General features: G+C 36.2%; 1 protein-coding gene across 2 annotated transcripts in view; it reads right to left on the reverse strand.

Annotated features, from left to right (window-relative positions):
* lrp1ba (low density lipoprotein receptor-related protein 1Ba) overlaps nt 1-24,349 on the reverse strand; it is a 260,042-nt gene that overhangs the window by 72,922 nt on the left and 162,771 nt on the right. For both annotated transcript variants that reach the window (XM_039682989.2, XM_039682988.2), the window contains exons 44-52: nt 18,962-19,154; nt 13,510-13,635; nt 9,488-9,616; nt 9,031-9,150; nt 6,891-7,004; nt 6,089-6,247; nt 4,795-4,917; nt 531-650; nt 95-223 (exon numbers count right to left, since the gene is read on the reverse strand). In XM_039682989.2, the coding sequence (XP_039538923.2) occupies nt 95-223; nt 531-650; nt 4,795-4,917; nt 6,089-6,247; nt 6,891-7,004; nt 9,031-9,150; nt 9,488-9,616; nt 13,510-13,635; nt 18,962-19,154 (1,213 nt within the window). The remainder of the gene's footprint in view (nt 1-94; nt 224-530; nt 651-4,794; nt 4,918-6,088; nt 6,248-6,890; nt 7,005-9,030; nt 9,151-9,487; nt 9,617-13,509; nt 13,636-18,961; nt 19,155-24,349) is intronic.

Here is a 24,349-nt window from a genome sequence, read left to right on the forward strand (position 1 = left end):
GAGCCATTTTGTTCCTACAATGCGGTTTGGGGTGAACACAGGAAATGTACAAGGAAGTTGCTGGTTTTGTGGGAGGAAATATGGTTGAAATTACCACAGCCAGCTACCGCTAGCTCATCGCTGCCATCAGGACAATCTCTCTCCCCGTCGCATAACCAGTTCCTAGATACACAAGCATACGATCCTGGGCAACTGAACAAGCCAGGGGCGCATGTTGCAGAGCCTGTCGAGAGAGAGAATCAGTAAGAGAGAATCTCAATGTCATTAATGAATATTCATGTATTTTAAAAACAGGAAAAAATAAAAAAGGGTTAAGCATTGTCTTCAACTTTTTTAACAATGTGCTTGTGTTTGACCTTTGTGGAACCTGAGCCCATTTGTTAGGAGCACAGCTTGGCCATAAATTCGTAACTATGATGAAACCACAGGCCAATTTTTCTTTCTGCCTCTTTCATGTTGATTTATATCCTTCCTCTCAGAGGAAGTCTTTCATTGTGTGGCCTAAATGCAAATTCGTGCTTCAGAGTTACCGCAAATTTCCTCGCTTTCGTCCAATCCATCACCACAGTCGTCCTCCCCGTCACAGAGCCATTGCTTGGCGATGCACTTGTTTTTCGAGCAGGCGAACTGATTCCAAAGGCACGACGAATCTATAGGTAAAAAGTGTACGTTACGAAAGTTACGAAACTTGGTAAAGGTTTTGGCACTTGCTACGTGAACACACACACGCACACAATAAATAATTAGGGCTGTCAAACGATTAATCGCGATTTATCGCATCCAAAATAAAAGTTTGTGTATGTGGATAATATATATGCACTGTGTATAATTATTATATATATAAATACACACACATGCTTGTATATATTTAAGAATATATTTAAGAATTTATATATATTTAAGAATTTTCATGTATATCCTGTGTATATATTTATATATAATTTATATTACATATAAATATCAATATTTTAAATATAAATAATATTTTTTTCTTAAATAGACATGCATGTGTGTGTATTTATATATATATATACAAAATAATTAGTCCACCCACATATATTATGTAAACACAAACTTTTATTTTGGATGCGATTAATCGCGATCAATCGTTTGACAGCCCTATAAATAATCATGGACACGATTCGAAAAGGTTAAATGGTCCAGAAAAAAAAATAATATATATATATATATCAAGAGATATCAAGATCAAATTTGGAACACAACTTGTTTAGATTTCTGGCTTTGATTTCCTTGCAGTTTTAAAGTTTTTTTGAAAATATATTTTCATAAAAAAAATTAGTATTTATGTGCATTTTTCATAACAATAAACATACAATTCTGTTACTTTTTAAAACTTTTTTTTTCACTTCAGCAATAATTGGCCAAGTGTCGTCTTTGAAAAGAGATCAAACTTAAGTATGTGCTCCATAGCATTCAAGATTTATGAGAGTTTAAGTTAAGGTCTATGCTCAAAAAGTGAATAAATGGATTATAAATGCAGCAAAAATATAATTTAGTACCTTAAAATCCCCCAAAAATAATAAATAAAAAATATTATCGAACTAAAATATAGTACATTTATTTCACTGAAAGTTAAAAAGAAAAAAATCGTAAATTTTGACCGCCACACGAACAGCACTAGAGGGTTAAAGAAACAGTACAAACCAAAATTACAATTCTGTCATCGTTTCTTAAGTTTCAACACAAAATATGATATCTTGGAAATGTCCACACTGCTCTTTTCCGAAGAGAAAGGATCTGTAATCTGTAAATAGTTTCAATAGTTATACGTTTGCCTGTGAACGCCAAATTGTAGGTGGCCTCTAAAAGCTCGCTTTGCCCTTGTTGAGATTAGAGATTCAACTTTGGAAGACGATCCTGCTAGCAAGCACTTTTAAAGTAATTGTCCGCTTGCATACGCACGCAAGCCACGAAAGGTGCGAGCAAATATGCCTCTCTCAGCAGTCTGAAAGTTTGTTTGCTTTTGTGTTTGCCATCGATTTTGTGATATCTGGGCAAAGCCACCAGGGGCTGAAACAGAGACCAAGGTCAGAAAGAGAAAGGTGTGACACCAAAAGGCTGAAGACAATAAAACTGGAGAGGATGAGTAGGTAAATGAGGGCGATTTTTCAAAAAGCAGCTGTAGGGGAAGTCTCGAAAATAAAATAAAAGGTGAAAAAGCGCTGGCGCATTGGTCAAGATCAAGGACACGGAAATAAATCTGTATTACTTCTGATTTTTGGGTCAATGACTGTGAGGGCGCTGCGTGGTCCAGAGTTGCTCTGGCTACACGGGAGCTTCACTCGCAGATCAGAGTTCTTGTTCAGAAGACAATGCTTTGAAGCGGAACAAAATGGATTCCTGCCATGGGGTCGGGACAGAAGCAAAGCAATGATTGGTCGCAGCAGGAAAGAAGAACTTCCCAGAACTTCCCATCTTAAAGTTCTGCTCACTGTGGAGGTACATAATCAAGTTTGAGATGGAGAGAAACATGGATGTCTACGATTAATATTTTATACAATATATTACAGCAAGGTCTGGATGGAATAATCCTTCACCTAAAGTTATACAAGTTTGTCTCCCAAAGAACAAAGTGTGAACTTCAAAACTGACAGAAAGTGAGTCAAATTATTTTTTACCAAGATTTATGAAGAATAACATAGAGACTTTAGTATTTCACACTATAATTGTAAGTCAAATTTATTGTTAGTAAGTTTCAGAACTGAAAATGTCCTTGTTAATCCAATAAAAGCTTTTATTGACACCAGCCTCAGACTCTGGGTCGAACATGTCTGGGCGAATCATTCCGATAGCTATTTTACAACATTGGACGTTTTAAAAACAATTTCCCCCAAGTGAATCGACGGGTGAGTTGAAACTCATTAATATGCAAAACTGCTATCCACTCACAGCAGTGGGCGTTCACTTCCAAGTCTTCAGTGCGAGACGCCCATAAAAACCGAGCGTTTTTGAGCTAGGCTCAAAACTAGGGTACAAAATAGTCTATTACTTATCGAGAGCCTAAGTCCCACCCCTCCGCTTCCGGCTCATGGGACCTTACTTCGGAAAAAAATATGTATGGTAGACTAGTCAATGGCGAGAGACAACTTATCTTTTTATTCCGTCTGAACTGCGCCCTGAATTACACATATGATGTTTGTCAATTTAAAAGATCATTTCGAAAGTCAAAAACGTCGCAGTTTGTCATAAACAGAAGAGTAACATTTAGTTTTATGTGAAAATCGCTCAGGAAGCGAAACAACGAGCGAGATCCGCTGCTCGCGTGTGTGCAGTCTGGTACAAAACACTGAGGCATGACGGCGTTACGATTATAACGTAAGACTATAGAAACAATGACAGACGTTAGCTTCAGTAAAGTTAGCTTCATTCATTGGGAGAAAATGTGCGCCTTTGGGGTTTGTAGTCTTTGTAATTACGTATTTTCACAGTCTTATACCTCACCGGTTTTACATCAAACTGCGACTTTCTTTACTTTAAAATGTATCTTTTAAATTGACAAACATCATATGTGTAACTCAGGGCGCAATTCGAACGAGATCAAAATATTTGTTGTCTCTCGCCATTGACTACCATTCGATATTTTTCAGAAATAAGGTCCCATGGTGGTCGACCGGAAGGGGAGGGACTTTTGATGTTTCTGAATGCAAAAACCAAGCGAACGTCATAAGTTGACCTCAGACAACAATATAATAAAATTTAAAAAGCCAGTTCAGGACGCCTTCAATGATAATTACCTAAAATAGGTCATTTTGAGATAGTGGTCTCCAATCTTTTTTCATTTGAGAGCTACTTTTTAAAAATGAAAGTGGCCGAGAGCTACTCGTGTAATACAATACTTAAATCTCTCTCTCAAATAATGCCTAATAACAATCCTATTAACAACTATCAAAACTGTTTTAGACCTAAGAGTATGTGTAGGCCTGTATATGTTATCCTTTAAAGCTACACTGTGTGATTTTTACCCCCATCTAGCTGTGAAAAGGTATATGACCATCCAGTGAATATTAGTTTCTGTTCCTCTCAATTCCGATTTCGTTTTAACTCCTACGGTGGCCAATGTAGTCCAAGATTAACATGGCTTCCAGTTCGACCTCATCCATGAGTGCTCATTTAAACGTAAACGCGAAAGGCGAAGCTTGAATTAACGGTTATGTCCCTCTTTGGCTAACGTACATTCAAGATGGAGGGGCAACATGGCGACCGACATTAGAACCCCTTACGGCATATTATACACTCACGAGAACACTTTATTACTTGAACGAAGTAAATATACATTAACGAGCACATATATTTTTGAAAGAACTAAGTGTTTTTAGCTAAGAATAAACTAAAAGAGTTACACAGTGTAAAAGAACAGAATCAGAGATTACGAAAAATAAAGCCACATTGCGGGATTTACATTCAGATTGTGGGATATAAAGTCAAAACATAATTGGAACTAATATAAATATGCAATTATGAGAAAAGTCAGAATTACTGGGATGAAAAGGTTCCAGATTATCAGCCATCTACAGTAATTCATCAGGAATTTAAACTAAAACAACAAGATAGAGTAGACAAGAAACAACCGTAATGCTGTAAAGCCAGGAATGTCGAGCAGCTAAACTCCCACATTTAGCACTCATCACATACTAGCCCTGACAAGTGGATCAATACAGTAAAACAACACTTGCACTCTAATCTGGATGGTTGACCGTGACTAGAAGATAAATAAAATCATATAGAGTGCAAAATGTGATGATTAGTTGAGAAATGTAGAGAGGTGGGGTTTACCGCATTGAAATTCATCGGCTCCATCCTCGCAGTCTTTCTGTCCGTCACACAACCACACGCTGGAGATGCAGTTTCCACTGGGACATGCGAAATGGCCGTCCTCGCACGTATGGACTGCAGAAGCTGAGAGAGGAGGCCAAACGGAGAGGATAGGGGTTTAGATAAACCTGTAGAAAACCATCTGTGATTCTTACCTTACACCAGCACTTCGAGAAAAGGATTCAATGCTGTAAACAAATCAATTGTGCGACCTCTGAATGTCGACCTCAGCTTTAACCATCCAATTTGTTATCTGTGGTTTTATATTTGTGTTGGTTTCTGATTTGTAGATCAAGGTCATTTTAAACCTGCAACCTTGACTGGAGAAACCACAGCATATGTCAAGAGCTGAACAGTCTTCATATTTCTATTAAAAGGTTTGCTCTTAAAGAGGTTTTCAAAGAACATACACGTTTTTTGAGCAAACATTCCCAGAGAATCAGTGCTAGCAACTTACAGCATACATAGCAACTAGCAAACAATCATATTTTGTGTGGCGTATTTCAGCTTTCAAGATCTCCAGGGAACATTCTAGTGTATAGAGATGTCTGGCAATCATAAATGGGTGTGTACAGGCATTTTTATGTCCCAAGGCATTGGTTTTTATTAAAACATTTTTCTTTTGCTGTGTAAAGACATTAAAACTGTCTTGGAAACTGTTCGCCATGGTGTAATTTATGTTTCAAATGTATATATATATACACACACACACACACTGTATTTGTGTATTTACTGAACTGTAAGGTCAACATTCACAATTAAACTTCGGTTATGATCGTTAGCAACCTTTTTCCACCATGATTCTTTCGTTGACATGTCAAAACTTACAGGTTTCAAAGAAAATCCAGAGTTTCCAACTTTTAATTATGATATTATGGCACTGCTCATAAAATCTGACAGCCCCGTAAAGTTCTGCACAAAAAAAAATCTACATATTCATTGACTTCCAGAGTTGTGGTTTATTTAACCGAGGACTTATTAAGTCACTAAATATTCTCAGTAGGACCTCTACATATATCATAAATATCTAAGAATATTTCTGTCAAAAATTTGGCATGACTCAAAAAAAAGTCCATGATTCAAAGCATCATAAAAGGAGCCGTCAATGCACCGCAATGCAAACTTTGTAAAAATTCCCTTTGTTCCCAATGCTATTTTCCATTCTGAATCTGAACGTGACTATCTTGTACTTTGAACACAAACAAATAAGAGAAAAAGACAGATTGAGTGAGAGAGAATGCAAATGCATTTCTACCGTGGCAGTGTATTTCGTCTGCGTAATCCCCACAGTCATTGGCTCCGTCACAAATCCAAGAGGGATGAACACACAGAGATGTGGAATTGCAGCTTAGAAACCTCTCGCTTTTGCTGGCGCGAGCACCCAGTCTATAGTATTCCATGCAGTCTGTGCTATCTAGAAACACAGAGTGGGCAATGAGACGAGTGTTTCACACGCTCAGTGAAACGTAAACACACACCATCTGAAGTGCGAACAGGCTAGCCCCTTCTAGAGCCTGACCGATAAAGGATTTTGAAGGCCAATACCGATATTTTTTTGGTGTTAATTTCCGATATTCCGATATATCGGCCGATATTTTTTTATTTCAGAAACGCGCAACAAAACATTAACAGATTTCCCTAACAGCAGTTATTTGTAGTTATTTATGAGTTTTACCTAAAATAATATGATAATGCATTTTAAAATTTTAACTTATCTATTACTAGCTAATTCCGCTTCACTCTCGGCTTATTTAACAGCACCAAAACTGGACATGATAGTCACAAATTTTGTCAAACTTATTTGAGTTAAGAGAACTGTTGCCCTGTTGCCAACAGGGACGGTGTAGAGTGCCCTCTGGTGGACAAACTATACAACTCCAACACTCATGACATGGTTCAAGCGTGTTTCGTCCATTTTTATTTTATTTTTGAAATATTCATTTATCGGCCATTATAACTGCCGATACCGATAGTTTGGAAAATGCCTAATATCGGCCGTTAATATCGGCCGGCCGATATATCGGTCTGGCTCTAGCCCCTTCACATGTTAATCTTACTACAGATTTTCTCGTCCGATGCGTCAGGGCAATCGATGATCTGATTACACCAGAATGATGAAGGGATACAGGAACCATCTGCACAACGTCGCTCAGAAGACAAACACGAGGAATCTGGAACCACAGGGGGAAAAAATGTAGAAGCTCTATTTAATTGAATTTAAAGGGGTGATGAACTGAGAAATCAAATTTTCCTTGAGCTATTGACATCTGAGAGGTCGTCATATTATAAGAATATCCTGTAAGTTTCAGAACTGAAAACGCCCTTGTTAGTCCAATAAAAGCTCAGCAAACGACTCGTTTTTCAAAGTGGGTAACTATGACGTCAAAAAGGATAAAATACCACCCCCACAGAAGAAGATCAACGCCTACTTCAACACGGCCGGTTTAGCCCCGCCCACCGATTCGCGCATTACACGCACAGCTAAATAACATAGGCCTACCTCGGTTGCTATTTTACAACATTGGACGTTTTCAAAACAATTTCCCCCAAGTGAATCGACGGGTGAGTTGAAACTCATTATAATATGCAAAACTGTTATCCACTCACAGCAGTGGGCGTTTACTTCCAAGTCTTCAGTGCGAGATGCCCATGAAAACTGAGCGTTTTTGAGCTAGGCTCAAAACTAGGGTACAAAATAACCTATTACTTATTCATTTTGATGTTTTTGAATGCAAAAACCAAGCGAATGTCATAAGTTTACCTCAGACAACAATATAATAAAATTTAAAAAGCCAGTTCATGACCCCTTTAATGATAATTGCCCCAAAATAGTCAAATAGAAATAATGTTACACAGTTCAATAAGCATCATAGTTTAAGAACCTCTAATTTGATTCATTTCAGCGCTCTGAATGTAGTTCACAAGATTTTTGGGTTAAGTCCCAGACAGCAAACTGACATTGAATCAACGTGGAAACGACGTCTCTCATGACATTGAAACAACGATGATTTTGCTCATCGAATTAACGTTGAACCAACGTCAGACGCGGCATTCTTCAAAGCTAAATAATAATCGAAAATTGGTTTGCTTTCATAACGTTGAAACAACGCGTTGATTTCAAGTTGATTTTCCGTTAGTTTTGAAAGAATGACGCGTCTGACGTTGGTTCAACGTTAATTCGATGAGCAAAACAATGTCAGATCAACGTTGTTTCTATGTCATATTTCCACGTTGATTCAATGTCAGTTTGCTATCTGGGGTGTAAAAGCTTTGAATGAAGCTAGGCACAAGAAAACTTTAAATGAAGTCAGAGCCTTGAATCGAAACCAAAGCGATCTGAATTGAAATCAGTTCAATAAAGTGTTATGGGTTAACTTCCCTTAAACATTTGCATAATCCCAAATTTTAAAGAATACTTCAAATTTAAAGCTACACTGTGTGATTTTTACTCCCATCTAGGGGTGAAAAGGTATATGACCATCCAGGGAATATTAGTTTCTGTTCCTCTCAATTCCGATTTCGTTTTAACTCCTACGGTGGCCAATGTAGTCCAAGATTAACATGGCTTCCAGTTCGACCTCGTCCATGAGTGTTAACTCAAACATAAACACGAAAGGCGAAGCTTGAATTAACGGGTATGTCCCTCTTTGGCTAACGTACATTCAAGATGGAGGGGACCGGCATTAGAACCCCTTACGGCATATTATACACTCAGGAGAACACTTTATTACTTGAACGAAGTAAAAATACATTAACGAGGACATATATTTTTGAAAGAACTAAGTGATTTTAGCTAAGAATAAACTAAAAGAGTTACACAGTGTAGCTTTACATAATATTTAAGCAGACAATGTTTCAAAAACACGTGTTTACAGAAAATCTGAAGTTCAGAGACTTGTCTATTTAAAAGGATGTGATCCATTTCCATTCTGCATTGCTGCCAAGAGAACAACTTTCACTGGCCTTCACTGACGCCTAGTATAGAGATCTGTGGTTAGTACTGTCTGCATTATAGACGTTTTTGCCTTAAAGCTTCATGGATGTTTAGATATTCAAACAAGGCAATGACTCAAGGGTGTATTGATCAAGGAGTGTCTGGATTTCTCTAGTTGTGTGAAACATTGAAAAACTAAGATGCCTTGACAGACCAACACTGTTCAGTTTTAAATCTGTAAGAAGAAGAAAAAAAATACCCACTTTTACAGTAAGCTTCATCTGAGTTATCCCCGCAATCATTCACGCCATTACAGAAGTGATAGTTGGCCACACACCGCTGGTTATAGCATGATTTATAGCCGTGTCTGCAGTTCCGGTTTTCTAGAAAAAGACAAAATTGAAAATTAGGCATAGGACTTTAAAATACCATGTAACCATTTAAGATCAATGGATGGATGGATAACAAGTTTGGATAGCAAAACTATCCAAGAAGAACTTCTTTATGTGAAACTCTGCCTGAGAATGTAAGGACAGAGAGAGAAAGCAGACAGTCTGTCACATCACTCGCACTCATTATGTTTTCGCCAGACTGCTGCAAGCTCGTCTTATTAGCCCAAGTCACGGGAGAGCAGAAAGACCTTCTGTAGCATTCCTTCATTCAGTTTAGAGATGAAACCCGAGGGCTCAAACATAACATCCTGCCTGATTGTATTCTTACCGCAATACTGCATCTTTTCATCCGACCTGTCTTTGCAGTGTGCGATTCCGTCACATGTCAGCTGGTAATCAATGCATTCCCCGTTTCCGCACTGGAACTCAGAGTGGATGTTACATGAGGAGTTCATGGCTAGAAGATGACAGTAAAAGAGATTTGAAGAATTGTGATGTGCAGTGCTGATGTGAAGATTAGGGAATTGCATTGACTGCTTGAGTGTTTGACGAATAATCAGCCAAGGGCTCAAGGTCAGACGTGCCAATAGAGCAAGTCCCATTTGCACTTTATTTTTTTTATACTGTTGGTCTATTTACACCAATATCAGAGCGATCTCTCCTTGGCCTTTTCATCGAGTCCCCTGTGTTCTGTTCTCTTCGATCAGATGCACTATGTCTCGCTGTTTGAACACAAAAACACATCTGTGTATAAACCCCGTAATCCTCTCCAAGCGAGTGTAGAGCGCTATTGCAATCCCTGACTGAAAGTCACTGTGTATAAAGATGTCCTGAATCATCCTATATTCTTAAAGTTTGGAGAGAGAGAGTACAAACATAAATAAATATCCATTCCAGGTTGATGGATGTTTCAGTATCAAGACCTATAGGAGCACCCTCAAGTCCAAAATTAAGATATCCATTATCTTGATTACTAGAGTAGTAAAACATCTACTATCTAGATCTAGCCAAAAGTATCAACTATGCAGCTGTGGAGTAAAGATGGAAGTATCTAGACTTAAAAAGCAGTAGATGGGATCTAAAACTGCCATCCCCTTGGCATTTGAAGTGTAGCAAAAATAATTTGGACCACAATCTGGAATAAGAATTTAGATCACAATCTGGATTTACCATCTATATTCATAGCAAAATGAATTTGGATTACAATACAGATCATAATCTGGTTCCTGAATGAATCATGGTTTATGCTATGGATTATAATCTGAATCCAGATCAAATTCTTGATTTAGGATCTATATTCAGGGTAAGGGAAATTTGGATTACAAACTAGATGTCCAGTTGTCTTTCATAATATGGATCCTGAACCTAAATTATGAGCAAAAATTATTTGGACCACAATCTGGATTTACCATCTATATTCATAGCAAATTGAATTTGGATTATAAAACAGATCATAATCTGGATCTAGAATGAATCATGGTTTATACTATGGATTATAATCTGAATCCTGATCACATTCTTGATTTGGAATCTATATTCAGGGTAAGGGAAATTTGGATTACAAACTAGATGTACAGTTGTCTTTCATAATATGGATCCTGAACCTAAATTATGAGCAAAAATTAGTTGGACCACAATCTAGAATAAGAATTTAGATCACAATCTGGATTTACCATCTATATCCATAGCAAAATGAATTTGGATTACAATGCAGATCATAATCTGGTTCCAGAATGAATCATGACTTATACTATGGATTATAATCTGAATCTTGATCACATTCTTGATTTAGGATCTATATTCAGAGTAAGGGAAATTTGGATTACAAACACTAGATGTACAGTTGTCTTTCATAATATGGATCCTGAACCTAAATTATGAGCAAAAATTATTTGGACCACAATCTGGAATAAGAATTTAGATCACAATCTGGATTTACCATCTATATTCATAGCAAAATGAATTTGGATTACAATACAGATCATAATCTGGTTCCTGAATGAATCATGGTTTATACTATGGATTATAATCTGAATCTTGATCACATTCTTGATTTAGGATCTATATTCAGAGTAAGGGAAATTTGGATTACAAACTAGATGTACAGTTGTCTTTCATAATATGGATCCTGAACCTAATTTATGAGCAACAATTATTTGGACAACAATCTGGAATAAGAATTTAGATCACAATCTGGATTAACCATCTACAGTATATTCATAGCAAAATGAATTTGGATTACAAGACAGATCATAATCTGGTTCCAGAATGAATCATGGTTTATACTATGGATTATAATCTGAATCCTGATCACATTCATGATTTAGGATCTATATTCAGAGTAAGGGAAATTTGGATTACAAACACTAGATGTACAGTTGTCTTTCATAATATGGATCCTGAACCTAATTTATGAGCAAAAATGATTTGGACCACAATCTGGATTTACCATCTATATTCATAGCAAAATGAATTTGGATTACAATACTGATCATAATCTGGTTCCAGAATGAATCATGGTTTATACTATGGATTATAATCTGAATCCTGATCACATTCTTGATTTAGAATCTATATTCAGAGTAAGGGAAATTTGGATTACAAACTAGATGTACAGTTGTCTTTCATAATATGGATCCTGAACCTAATTTATGAGCAAAATTAAATTGGACCACAATCTGGAATTAGAATTTAGATCACAATCTGGATTTACCATCTATATTCATAGCAAAATGAATTTGGATTACAAGACAGATCATAATCTGGTTCCAGAATGAATCATGGTTTATACTATGGATTATAATCTGAATCCTGATCACATTCATGATTTGGAATCTATATTCAGAGTATGGGAAATTTGGATTACAAACTAGATGTAAAGTTGTCTTTATAATATGGATCCTGAACCTAAATTATGAGCAAAAATTATTTGGACTGCAATCTGGAATAAGAATGTAGATCACAATCTGGATTTACCATCTATATTCATAGCAAAATGATTTTGGATTACAAAACAGATCATAATCTGGTTCCAGAATGAATCATGGTATATACTATGGATTATAATCTGAATCCTGATCACATTCTTGATTTGGAATCTATATTCAGAGTAAGGGAAATTTGGATTACAAACTAGATGTACAGTTGTCTTTCATAATATGGATCCTGAACCTAATTTATGAGGAAAATTTATTTGGACCACAATCTGGAATTAGAATTTAGATCACAATCTGGATTTACCATCTACATTCATAGCAAAATGAATTTGGATTACAATACAGATCATAATCTGGTTCCAGAATGAATCATGGTTTATACTATGGATTATAATCTGAATCCTGATCACATTCATGATTTGGAATCTATATTCAGAGTATGGGAAATTTGGATTACAAACTAGATGTAAAGTTGTCTTTATAATATGGATCCTGAACCTAAATTATGAGCAAAAATTATTTGGACTGCAATCTGGAATAAGAATGTAGATCACAATCTGGATTTACCATCTATATTCATAGCAAAATGACTTTGGATTACAAAACAGATCATAATCTGGTTCCAGAATGAATCATGGTATATACTATGGATTATAATCTGAATCCTGATCACATTCTTGATTTGGAATCTATATTCAGAGTAAGGGAAATTTGGATTACAAACTAGATGTACAGTTGTCTTTCATAATATGGATCCTGAACCTAAATTATGAGCAAAACGAATCTGAATCTCAATCTGCATTTAGAATCTACCAGTACATTCAGAGAGAGGAATTGCAAAATGGATATACAATATAGATCATAATCTGGTTCCAGAATTACATATTGAGAGCAAATTTAATCTGAATCACAATCTGGATTTAGAACATGGATCTGAATCTAGACGACAATCTTGATCAAGAATCTATATTCAAAGCATATGGAAATCTGAATCACAATCTGGATTTAGAACATGGATCTGAATCTAGACTACAATCTTGATCAAGAATCTATACTCAAAGCATATGGATATCTGAAATACAATCTGGATATACAATATGGATCTGAATCTAGACCATAATATTGATCAAGAATCTATTTTCAAATCTATATTCAGAGAAACATGAATCTAAATTACAATCTTGATGGAGAATCCAAATCACAGTCATTCAATTCAGATCGAGAATCTTTCTAGAGTTCTTACTAGTGCACTAACTGGACCTACAGATGGATGGTGAAGTAATAAAGTTGTTTGACCACAACATATGGACTTAAGTCACACAAGTCAAAGCACCGGGACATAAAAATTTGGGATGAGAAAAAAAAGTCCAGGAAAATGAGCTAGAGAAACAGAGAGAGAGGATACAGGACTTACATACACATCTGTTATCATCCAGTAATATCCGTTCCCCACGGCAAGTACAGTTTACCACACCAAGAGGAGTCAAAAGGCAGAGGTCATGGCACCCTCCATTATTCACGCTGCAAGGGGACGACTCACCTGGAAGTAATAAGAGAAATCCTTGATGACAAATCACTCGTGACACCTCCAACTGTTTGATAAAGTTTACAGCTCATACTTATGGTAAAGATTTTAAAGTCACCATGAAATCAAAATTGGTTTTATGGTTTTATACATGATGCATCATGTTTTTGCAATCATGTTTAAATAGCTTCCTCTCCTTCTTGCAGAACATCTCTTCTTCCATTTGTTCTTGTTCGAGAAGACGTTTCACTCGGATATAAGTCACAATAGGTAAGAAAATACTGTCGCAACTTCCGCTTCATGCCGACTTTAAACGAAGGACTACGTTTGGCAGCAAATTTGAATGTGTTTGAAAAAAAAACAAAAAAAACTTTTGCTGATAATTTACTCACCCCCATGTCATCCAAGATGTCCATGTCTATCTTTTTTCAATCGAAAATAAATTAAGGTTTTTGATGAAAACATTCCAGGATTTTCTCCATATAATGGACTTCAATGGGAACCAAACGGTTCAAGGTCCAAATGAGAGTTTCAGTGCAGCTTCAAAGGACTTTAAACGATTTCAGACGATGAATAAGGGTCTTATCTAGCGAAATAATCGCTCATTTAAAAAATAAATGAAAAAGTTTACGTTTCATAAGCACAAATGCTCGCCTTGCTCTGTTCTGTGATGAGCGTTCGTGACTCTCCTGTTCGAACTCGTTTATCAAAATGAACAAATCTTTTTTCGAGTCATGACTCGGTCCTAGATAAGACCCTTACTCATCGTCTGGTGTCGTTTAAAGCCCTTAGAAGCTGCACTGAAACTCTCATTCGGACCTTGAACCGTTTGGTTCCCATTGAAGTCCATTATATGGTGGATTGTTTTCATCAAAAACCTTAATTTCTTTTCGACTGAAGAAAGAAAGACGTTTTTTTTTTTGTTTTTTTTAAAGCAAACTACTCCTTTAAATCACAACACACTGGGCCGGCTAACCAATCAGAGCACATTTCGTATTTCGGAAGGAGGGGCTCCACCGAAACAGGAACTAAACAGGGCGTTTAAGACAAACTGGGAAGAGAAATGCAAAATATGTGAAAAAGAATGTTTTTGGAACAATCAAGCATGAAAACCTATTCTAGTACACCCCAAAAACAAAGCCAAGACTTTATAAAAGGGCACAATAGGACCCCTTTAAAGCAACACATTCTGCCTGGCACTGCAGACACACACACACATGGTTTGAAGGGCACTCTTGCAGTGCCAGTCAGAGGGTTGGGCTCCTCAGCGGGTGTGAGTTTGAACTGTGTTTGGCACAGACGCTGGCGTGGAGAGCGGGTCTCTGAACCGTGCGCTATCTACACACACACGACTGCCAGATTCCAGAGCCTTGGACCGAGTGTATTCCCCTGCACAAATGGTGAGGATTCAGATGAGTGCATTGGCCCAGCGTCTTTCACCGTAGCGACATGAGGCTTCAGTCCTTGGAGGCTTTTGCTTATTATGGGATGGGGCTTTAAATAGCTTGGACTCATCGATGGCTGATTTCTGTTGGCCGGTGATTACAAAGGAATGTTTATTAGTTGGAATAAAAGGAACTGCAGATGGTCCCCACTTTTAAAGGAACAGTTCACCTACAAAGAAACATTTTTTTTATTATATTCATAAGAAAGTCAAAATTATGATAGAATATTCATTCCTTTTAAGCAGTTTTTACTCTTGTATTTGCGTATGCCCTAACAAATTATGGGGGGAATGACTAGTTTTTCAGCATTTGATATCACAGTCTGAGCGAATTCCCTTAATAGAGTCATCTGCGGTGTATAGATAGGAGGAACGGTGGCCACCGAGGTCCAAACCTCCAGAGAGGCCTGAGATGAGAAAATCTCCATTGGCGCTTTAGGATGCCAAGCATCTAAGCTGCTTCCACTAGAGTCTTGAACCGCAAACAAAGAAATGTCTCTATCGAAGCCAAGAAATTCATTCTATAAATGTGTCACGTACTATAAATTCTGCTAATTCTGTAAATTTCATGGTGCAGTTTTGCTTCCCGGGTGAATCGAGTTTGGTTTTTACGCATTAAAAGATATGCGCCTAAGGCACTTGAAATGTGGTGCTCCTTGTGAGTTTTAACAGATGCAATTACCAAGCACTCCAGGTGTAAGTTTCGTGGTCGGGACACATAAACGTAAAAGTCGCCATGCTCACTAAACGGAATTTATGTAAATGTACTTCGAGCAGTGCAGGCCAAGCTGGGCATTTAGTGGGTTTATTGTCTGAAGAACCCCAATTCAAACTGAAAATACACATTTAAAGCATGCAAATATATGCATTTGATTTATTTAAAAAAAAAAAATAAATAAATATATATATATATATATATATATATATATGAAGAGTTTGGTTCCAAAACGCGATAAACGCCATTTAAAAAAAAAATGAGTTACTGCAAAAATCGGACTTTTCAATACCGACCAGATACAAAACAATGTTTAATTTTACGTAAAATGGGATATCCGCCGTGTTATTATGTAATGTTTTCTCCCTTTCTTTCCAAACAACGACAAACGCCAGTCTCCCTTTTCTGCAAAATGCCACATATCCGCTAAACCAATCGCAATGCACCATTCCACGCAATGTAAACAGTAACGGCAGCGCTTTAACTAACCCGGCTTCCTAGGTTTTCTCTATTGTGTCCTTTCGATCAACAAACAAACAAAGAAATGAATAATTTTGACAGCATTGGTGAACCTGCGGAGGGTAAGGCATCCTGCATGGGTAAACGTGACATCGACATCGAATCATTTACGTGAGGAAGAAGATGGACTCGGGAGGAGGAAATGCCGGCTGTTGCTTGTTCTCACACGACAGCATCAAACTTCTGTCACGCTGACACACTGACCCCCAGAGGATCTTTTGGAAAACTTTCAGTTGTTTTATTCAAAGTCAACGAAAACCGAGCAGGACCAAGCCAGTTTACAGCTGATCACCGTCAAAAAAGTTCAGCGGCGACGTCCCAAGGTTGACAACAGCGATGTATATGCATAACGTTAGATCATGCTTAATAAATCATAATTCATGATGATGTGCTCGTCTTAGTTAATGTTTTAATTAAGGTTTCGTTCATCCATGAAGTCATGAATGAAAAACGTTGAACTGTTAAAAAAAAAAAACTTGATAGTTCCTGATGATATTAATATGAATTAATGCATAATTCATTTATCCATGAATTCATGATAATTCATGACATGAACCCTTAAAGTGTTACCGAATATTGTTATATTAAAGCAATGGATTTATAGTATGCACAAGAACTTCAATGTCTATAAAATTTTATTTTGATTAATTGCATTTTGAAAAAAAAATTATTATTGGATTTATTGCATTTTGGGGGAAAAACTATCTGTTTTTATAATAAATCTTTGGAAATCAAAACCTGGATTTCATTTTTTATTGTTATTATAACCTACAAATGCTATGTGAAAATTTGAAACCGAAAATAGTGGTTTTCATCTTCCCATTTTCTTGCTAAAGAAAACACAGTTTTACTCAAATTCATCAAAATGGATTTATAGCGTTTTGGAACCATACTCTTCATATATATATATCAAAATGCGCACCTGATGTCCATTTCTATATCTCTTATAAATAAAATTTTTAATCCAAAAAAAAGGAACATCTATTTATAGTCTAACTCATTATTGGAATCCAAATATTCAGATAAAACGATAAAACGGAATTTGGGTTATAATAAAAAAGTGTAAAATAGATCAATCTAAAATCTTGACGTAGAAATGATTCTGAGTTATAAATTCTATTTAGAGTCTAGATCATAATCTGAATCGAACACTTTTTAATCACAATTTTGATTTACGAATCGAAATATTTAGAGGAAACCGGATAACAATCTGGATGCAAAATATAGATCATAATCTGAATCCAAAATCTGGATCTAGAGTAAAAAATATTACGAATCACAGTCTGTATTTAAAGCACATAAATCTGAATTTAGATAACTATTATATTTTAGAATTTATATATAAGGAGCAAATCTAGAGTACAATATGTAAAGATCGAATCTAGACTACAATATGGTACAATATAGATTATAATCTAAACCTAAATCAATCTTGTTTTAAATATATATGTTTCATGTAATATGAATCTAGATCTATATATTCAAAGCAAACAGAATCTAGATTACAATATGGATGATAGTCTCAATTTAGATGATAATATGGATTCAAAAGGAATAATTTACGATTTTAATAATCTGAAACTAGATCACAATCCTGATTCAGGATCTGAATATATAGCAATCTGAATCGAGAAAAGTCCTTTACTCTGAACAGAACTTTATTTTACTTAACTTATGGAAATATATCAGCCATTAATAGAGTGGCGAGTTTATGACGTCACTTTGTAGGCCACAACGTGGAAGTGAGTTAGCATTTTAGCACTTACGGTTCCCTCACCCTAAAGTCTATGGGGTGTTTTTGCTAAATTGGCTGAAATAAGGCCTGTGGTTAACAAAGCCTCTAAATATTTTCACGTTTTGATCTTTGACATAAAACACACCAGTTATAACCTGCTTGTGGTTTTTTAAACTTTATATAGGCTTCAAAATGTATACATTTTGGATTAACTTGTTAAGATTATCTTGATAGACAAAACGTGTCTTTTGTTGAACACAGATCTTATTTGTTGCGATTTTCCAAAAGTCTATGGGGAAAATGCATCGATCGAGGGAACCCATGCGCCGCTAACTTCCGAGTTGTCCTACAAAGTGACGTCATCACTTCTGCACTCATACTGGATTAAAGTCCCCTCAGATGATGTAAAGTCACTCATTAATATGATTAGTCTCTGTACTTATACTGTCTGTGCTGACATAAATCCAGCTTGCCACAAAATACGAAGAATCAGCAAAGAATATTGTGACTGCGTTCATCTCATCTGACCCCGATGTCAGAATGTGTTGATTCTGTCCTAGCTTCACTGCGCACTCATCAAAATAAGCCCTGAGTGACTTGTGACGCACCTAACATCAGTGACTTTGGATTGTGTTTGCTGTCATCACAGAGTAAGCCTCTCAGACCCCTTGTGTGAATAATACAAACAAGCTTTGTGTGACTAATACAAACAAGACTGCAAATCATCCAGTACGTCAACCAAGAATCATGCTCATATGCTAGTTTTTTAAGAACATTCTGTTTCATAACTTTCTTTGATTTGAGGGTTTAAGAAATATACCGCTAAGGTTTGTTGTCATCATACTTGAGCTTGAATTAAAGAACAAACATTTGGTTTGAGTTCAATGCTATAAGTTATTTGATGAAACAAAGGAACTTAATTACATACAGCTGTTGGTGTCATTGGAAACAGCGACGATTCCCATCGGTTGATGAGGGATGTCCGCACGGAGTACTTTTGTATTGGCTCCGGTGAACTTATCAGAGCGGATCACAGCCCGCTGAGTCCAGTCGGACCAGAAGATGAAGTCTCTGTAAATTGCCAAGCCAAAGAACGTTCCGGGTCCTGATTTCACAATGACCTACAAATTTAAGGGGCAGAATTTAGGTGAGAGAAATAACCTGGTAACAACAACAACAACAAAATGTACATAAAAAGAGCCCTGTTAAATATTCCAGTTTATAGACAGTCAAAGGTTTCAGCATGCTTGGGTGAATATGTTTCTCGTGACCTTGAAGTTTTGACCTAAAGGCTTAAGCTCGAAAGGATTTTATTTTCAAATAAATTAGATAGATAGATAGATAGATAGATAGATAGATAGATAGATAGATAGATAGATAGATAGATAGATAGATAGATAGATAGATAGATAGATAGATAGATAGATAGATAGATAGATAGATAGATAGATAGATAGATAGATAGATAGATAGATAGATAGATAGATAGATAGATAGATAGATAGATAGATTGTTTTGTTTGTTTGTTTGTTTGTTTATTTATTTCGAGCAATATACAGTTACACATGACAAGGCAATGCGCAGCATTTTGGTTAATCTGTACAAGCCTTTAAATTCATAATATTTACATCGACTTTAACCAAACCTAAATCTATTGCTCGAAACGGAGTGGATAGAAGTCAAACTTATTTGAACCCACCCCGGTATGATGGATGGATGGATGGATGGATGGATGGAACAATCGATAAAACGATAGATAGATAGATAGATAGATAGATAGATAGATAGATAGATAGATAGATAGATAGATAGATAGATAGATAGATAGATAGATAGATAGATAGATAGATAGATAGATAGATAGATAGATAGATAGATAGATAGATAGATAGATAGATAGATAGATAGATAGATAGATAGATAGATAGATAGATAAAATGATAGATGGATGGATGGATGGAACAATTGATAAAACGATAGATAGACAGATAGACAGACAGTCAAGACATATAGAAAGATAGATAGAACTATCGATATAACGATAGATAGATAGATAGATAGATACTGTAGATAGATAGATAGTTAGATAGATGGATAGATGGATAGATGGATAGATGGATAGATAGATAGATAGATAGATAGATAGATAGATAGATAGATAGATAGATAGATAGATAGATAGATAGATAGATAGATAGATAGATAGATAGATAGATAGATAGATAGATAGATAGACAGACAGACAGAACGACAAAACGACAGATAGATAGATAGATAGATAGATAGATAGATAGATAGATAGATAGATAGATAGATAGATAGATAGATAGATAGATAGATAGATAGATAGATAGATAGATAGATAGATAGATAGATAGATAGATAGATAGATAGATAGACAGACAGAACGACAAAACGACAGATAGATAGATAGATAGATAGATAGATAGATAGATAGATAGATAGATAGATAGATAGATAGATAGATAGATAGATAGATAGATAGATAGATAGATAGATAGATAGATAGATAGATAGATAGATAGATAGATAGATAGATAGATAGATAGATAGATAAGAACTTAAGCACAGGTAATAAATAAAACAAACTATCTCTCATGTCGTACAGGACAGTTCCATCAGGCAGTTTACTTTTTGCGCTTCATCACAAAGGTGCAGAGACCAAAATAAACCCACTGAGTGTCTGTATAATTCACACACACACACACACACACACACACACACACACACACACGGGCCTGGCCAGAGCCGGAGGGGGAAACCACCGTGACACCCGAAGGACAGCCCTCCTCCATTATCCCTGACATTATAAATGATTAACCCAGATCTGCGGAGAGTGTAAATGGAATCCCTGCCATAACAGACACGGGGATACATCACGCATGGCCTCGGGGAGGAAGCTAAGTTGGGGAGAGAGGGTCTTTTCTAGGTGTGCCTGAAGGAAATGAACGGAAATCAGAAATGAATTGATTAGAATCACTCAGAAACGCTGGGATGTTAGAGAGGGGAACAATGTAGGTTTTAAAATAAATACTCGACAAATGTGTGTAATAACAAACTGTCGTGACTTAAGGCCCTCAATTTCGTCCGAAATTTTCGCACGTTAAAGGGACACTCCACTTTTTTTTTTTTTGTAAATAGGCTCATTTTACAACTCCCCCAGAGTTAAACAGTCGAGTTTTACCGTTTTCAAATCCATTCAGCCGATTTTTCTGATATTTAGAAGAATATCAGTAACCAGACAGTTTTTGGTCTCATTGACTTCCATAGTAGGAAAAAAATATACTATGGAAGTCAATGAGACCAGAAACTGTCTGGTTACTGATATTCTTCGAAATATCAGAAAAAAAATGTCTCAATGGATTCGAAAACGGTAAAACTCAACTGTTTAACTCTGGGGGAGTTGTAAAATGAGCCTATTTACAAAAAAAGTGGAGTGTCCCTTTAAGAAATAAATATGGCCCCACGTTGTGTCAATCACAATTTCACACCATCTCTGTCTCTAAATAAATTCAGCATTTTTCGCATCCGTAGCAAGCAAGGTGTTTTTGACAATTCAGAGTCACTGAATGATGAATACCCTAAAATGTCCACAAAACAAGCCACTGCAAATTCTCTGATAACTGCATGTAATCAACACAAAAAGACGTTGCACAAATTTTCTCCAGCTTTAAGAGCTTTCCACAGACTCTGCTAGTTATTTCCGAAGGCTTTGTGAGCCACACACATCTGTTATGAAGTACGGCATTAACCGCTCTTCAGCAACACACACAGACACAGATGTCTCTGAAGGGCCGTCCGTTTGATTGCCAGTCTTTCTGTAATAATAGGCGGCTCGGCGTGTGGAGAGCAAAGCTCGCGCTTTAATCCTTGATGACAACACGTCAAACACGTGTTCTCACCCTCACGCAGTCGAGGCGTCTTTATTCCCAAGTTTTCCTTCGCCGCCCTTACTTCTGTCTCTGAGCATATCGAAAGGTGGGGGAACAGGATGAAAGATACAGGCAGACATATCTGCGTGAGCTCTAATATCAGAGCTGTCGTCTCGGCAGGTGAAAACCTCTTTGTGATCTCTTAAGATCTAAACTTTTTTAGCATTGAATTACAAACCAGTGGACAAGAACGATTCAAGAAGCTTATAAGCAGGGATTAACTTTGCTACACAATAAAGTGATGAAGCGTAACTCAAACAAAGTCAAGGTGCAGATGTGTTATTTAAAGCTATATCGACCACTTGTTAAGCTCCGCCCCTTTGTTCCTTACGGATCATCCCATTGGACTGAATTTGGAGAGTTCTGTAAAAAGATCGAATTTCAGTGGTCAAAGATGTTTGAATGTTATTTTTATTGTGTGGGTTGGAATGAAGTTTGAACACATTCACTACTTTTTAGAACCATAGAAATGGTTCAACTATACATGATTAAAACTGTGAAAACCACACATCTGAATTGAGACAAATGACTCTCAGAGTCACCAGTAAAAATAAATGCCGTATTTGAACACACATTAAACATTAATGTAACATTTCTACAACACATTCACTATACTACTGTGAGGAACAAGGAAAATAAAACGAAAAAGTTGTTTTTCACAATTCCGTTGAAGTAACTCGTAAATTGCACACTTTACCTTTAAGAAAGCAAATAGGGTCATATTTCAAGTGTTGTTTTATTAAAAAAGTTTCATAAAAGAAAATCCAATTTGATTAATTTTGACCTCCTGGGAGTTTGAATGTTTGTCTCAGACTATGTACGTTGAAGATCCAGCGCGTAGAGGAAGTTTTAAAAGGATCTGTCACCAGTAACCTAGATGGCACTACCTCCTACAGTGCGCTCTGGCAGGATCCCGCCTATCTATCCTCTGTATCTGTCTGACACACACGAAAACAAATGTTCCTTTTGTTCCCCCGGATCAATTTTCACCTTTTAATAGCCTAGCGGGCAGATAGTTTCATAGCTGGCTAGGAGCCGTTTAGCGTGCCGCGGCATTGTTGGCGGTTGTCAAACCCTCTTACCTGCGGTTCCTGGCACTTGTTGGAAGTCAACATAAAAGCGGGTTTACTTAGAGAGTTAATAATAACTTGTTTTAGCTTAATCAAAATAAGAGTTGTAAATATGTTAATTTTACTAAAACTTGACATGAGAAATCAAATTTGCCTTGATCCTTTGACATGTAAGGGAAGGGGTCTTTTTGTACATCCTGCAAGTTTCATAGATTAAACCGTAATCCTCCTTTTAAACAAAGCATTTATTTAACCCTTTGATGGTCCTTGGTCACTTCTGACCGAATAATTTTCTGTTTTGAATTATTAAAAATCACAGCTTCATCGGAAGGTTATGATACTTGGTGACTTTTTTGGCATTTGTTATGTGAATAAAAAAAAAAATTGAGGTCATGATCCGAGCATGCTAAGTGGTCGTAAAAAAAATAGTCACAATCGTGGTCTTTGGACCTACCAATAGGAAATGAATGAGAAATAAAAAAATAAAAAAACAATTCTCTGAATTTTTGTTCGTACAATCTACAAATCGGCCATGATTCTTAAAAGAAGTATACCGCAGTAAAGGGGTGACACTCTACAACATCAAGAGTGCAAAAAATTTACACCCACCCACCCACACACACATACAAACACACTTTTATACACATACACACCAATAAATTCAGACTACAAAAAATCTGTTTTGAATTTTTAAAAATCACAGCTTCATCGGAATGTTACGAAACTTGGTGACATTTCTGGCATTAGGTATGTGAACACAAAAAAAATCCATTCATGATCCGAGCATGCTAAGTGGTCATAAAATAATTAGTCAAGATTTTGGTCTTTGGTCAAAAATGACCCCCATAGGAAATGAATGGGAAATTGACAAAAACACAAAAATTCACAATTTCTTATTTATTTATTTTTTTAAATTTTTATAATAAGAAATAGTTTTTGAGATTGTTTCAATTATATATTCAAATCCACCAAAAAACAAAAAAAAAAAACAAAAAAAAAAAACAGCATAAACAGCTGGGGAATTCAAATGCCTCCCCATAAAGAGCTGTACATCTACTGGTTACACCATGATTCTACGCTATATTCTATACTGTAACCAGATGGTGCTAATTTTCTTCAAAAAATTTTTTTTTTTTCTGAAGGCCTAGACTCTATATTAAACAAAATACTGCATTCATAATTAAAAAAAAAAAAATATATATATATATATATATATATATATATATATATATATATAGAAAAAAAATAGACCATAAATATTGCATAAATATTAATAAATTCAATCAAATTGTC

Source organism: Pimephales promelas, chromosome 2 (assembly GCF_988280905.1).
Source record: "Pimephales promelas chromosome 2, fPimPro1.hap1.1, whole genome shotgun sequence".
In the NCBI taxonomy this organism is placed as follows: Eukaryota; Metazoa; Chordata; class Actinopteri; order Cypriniformes; family Leuciscidae; genus Pimephales; species Pimephales promelas.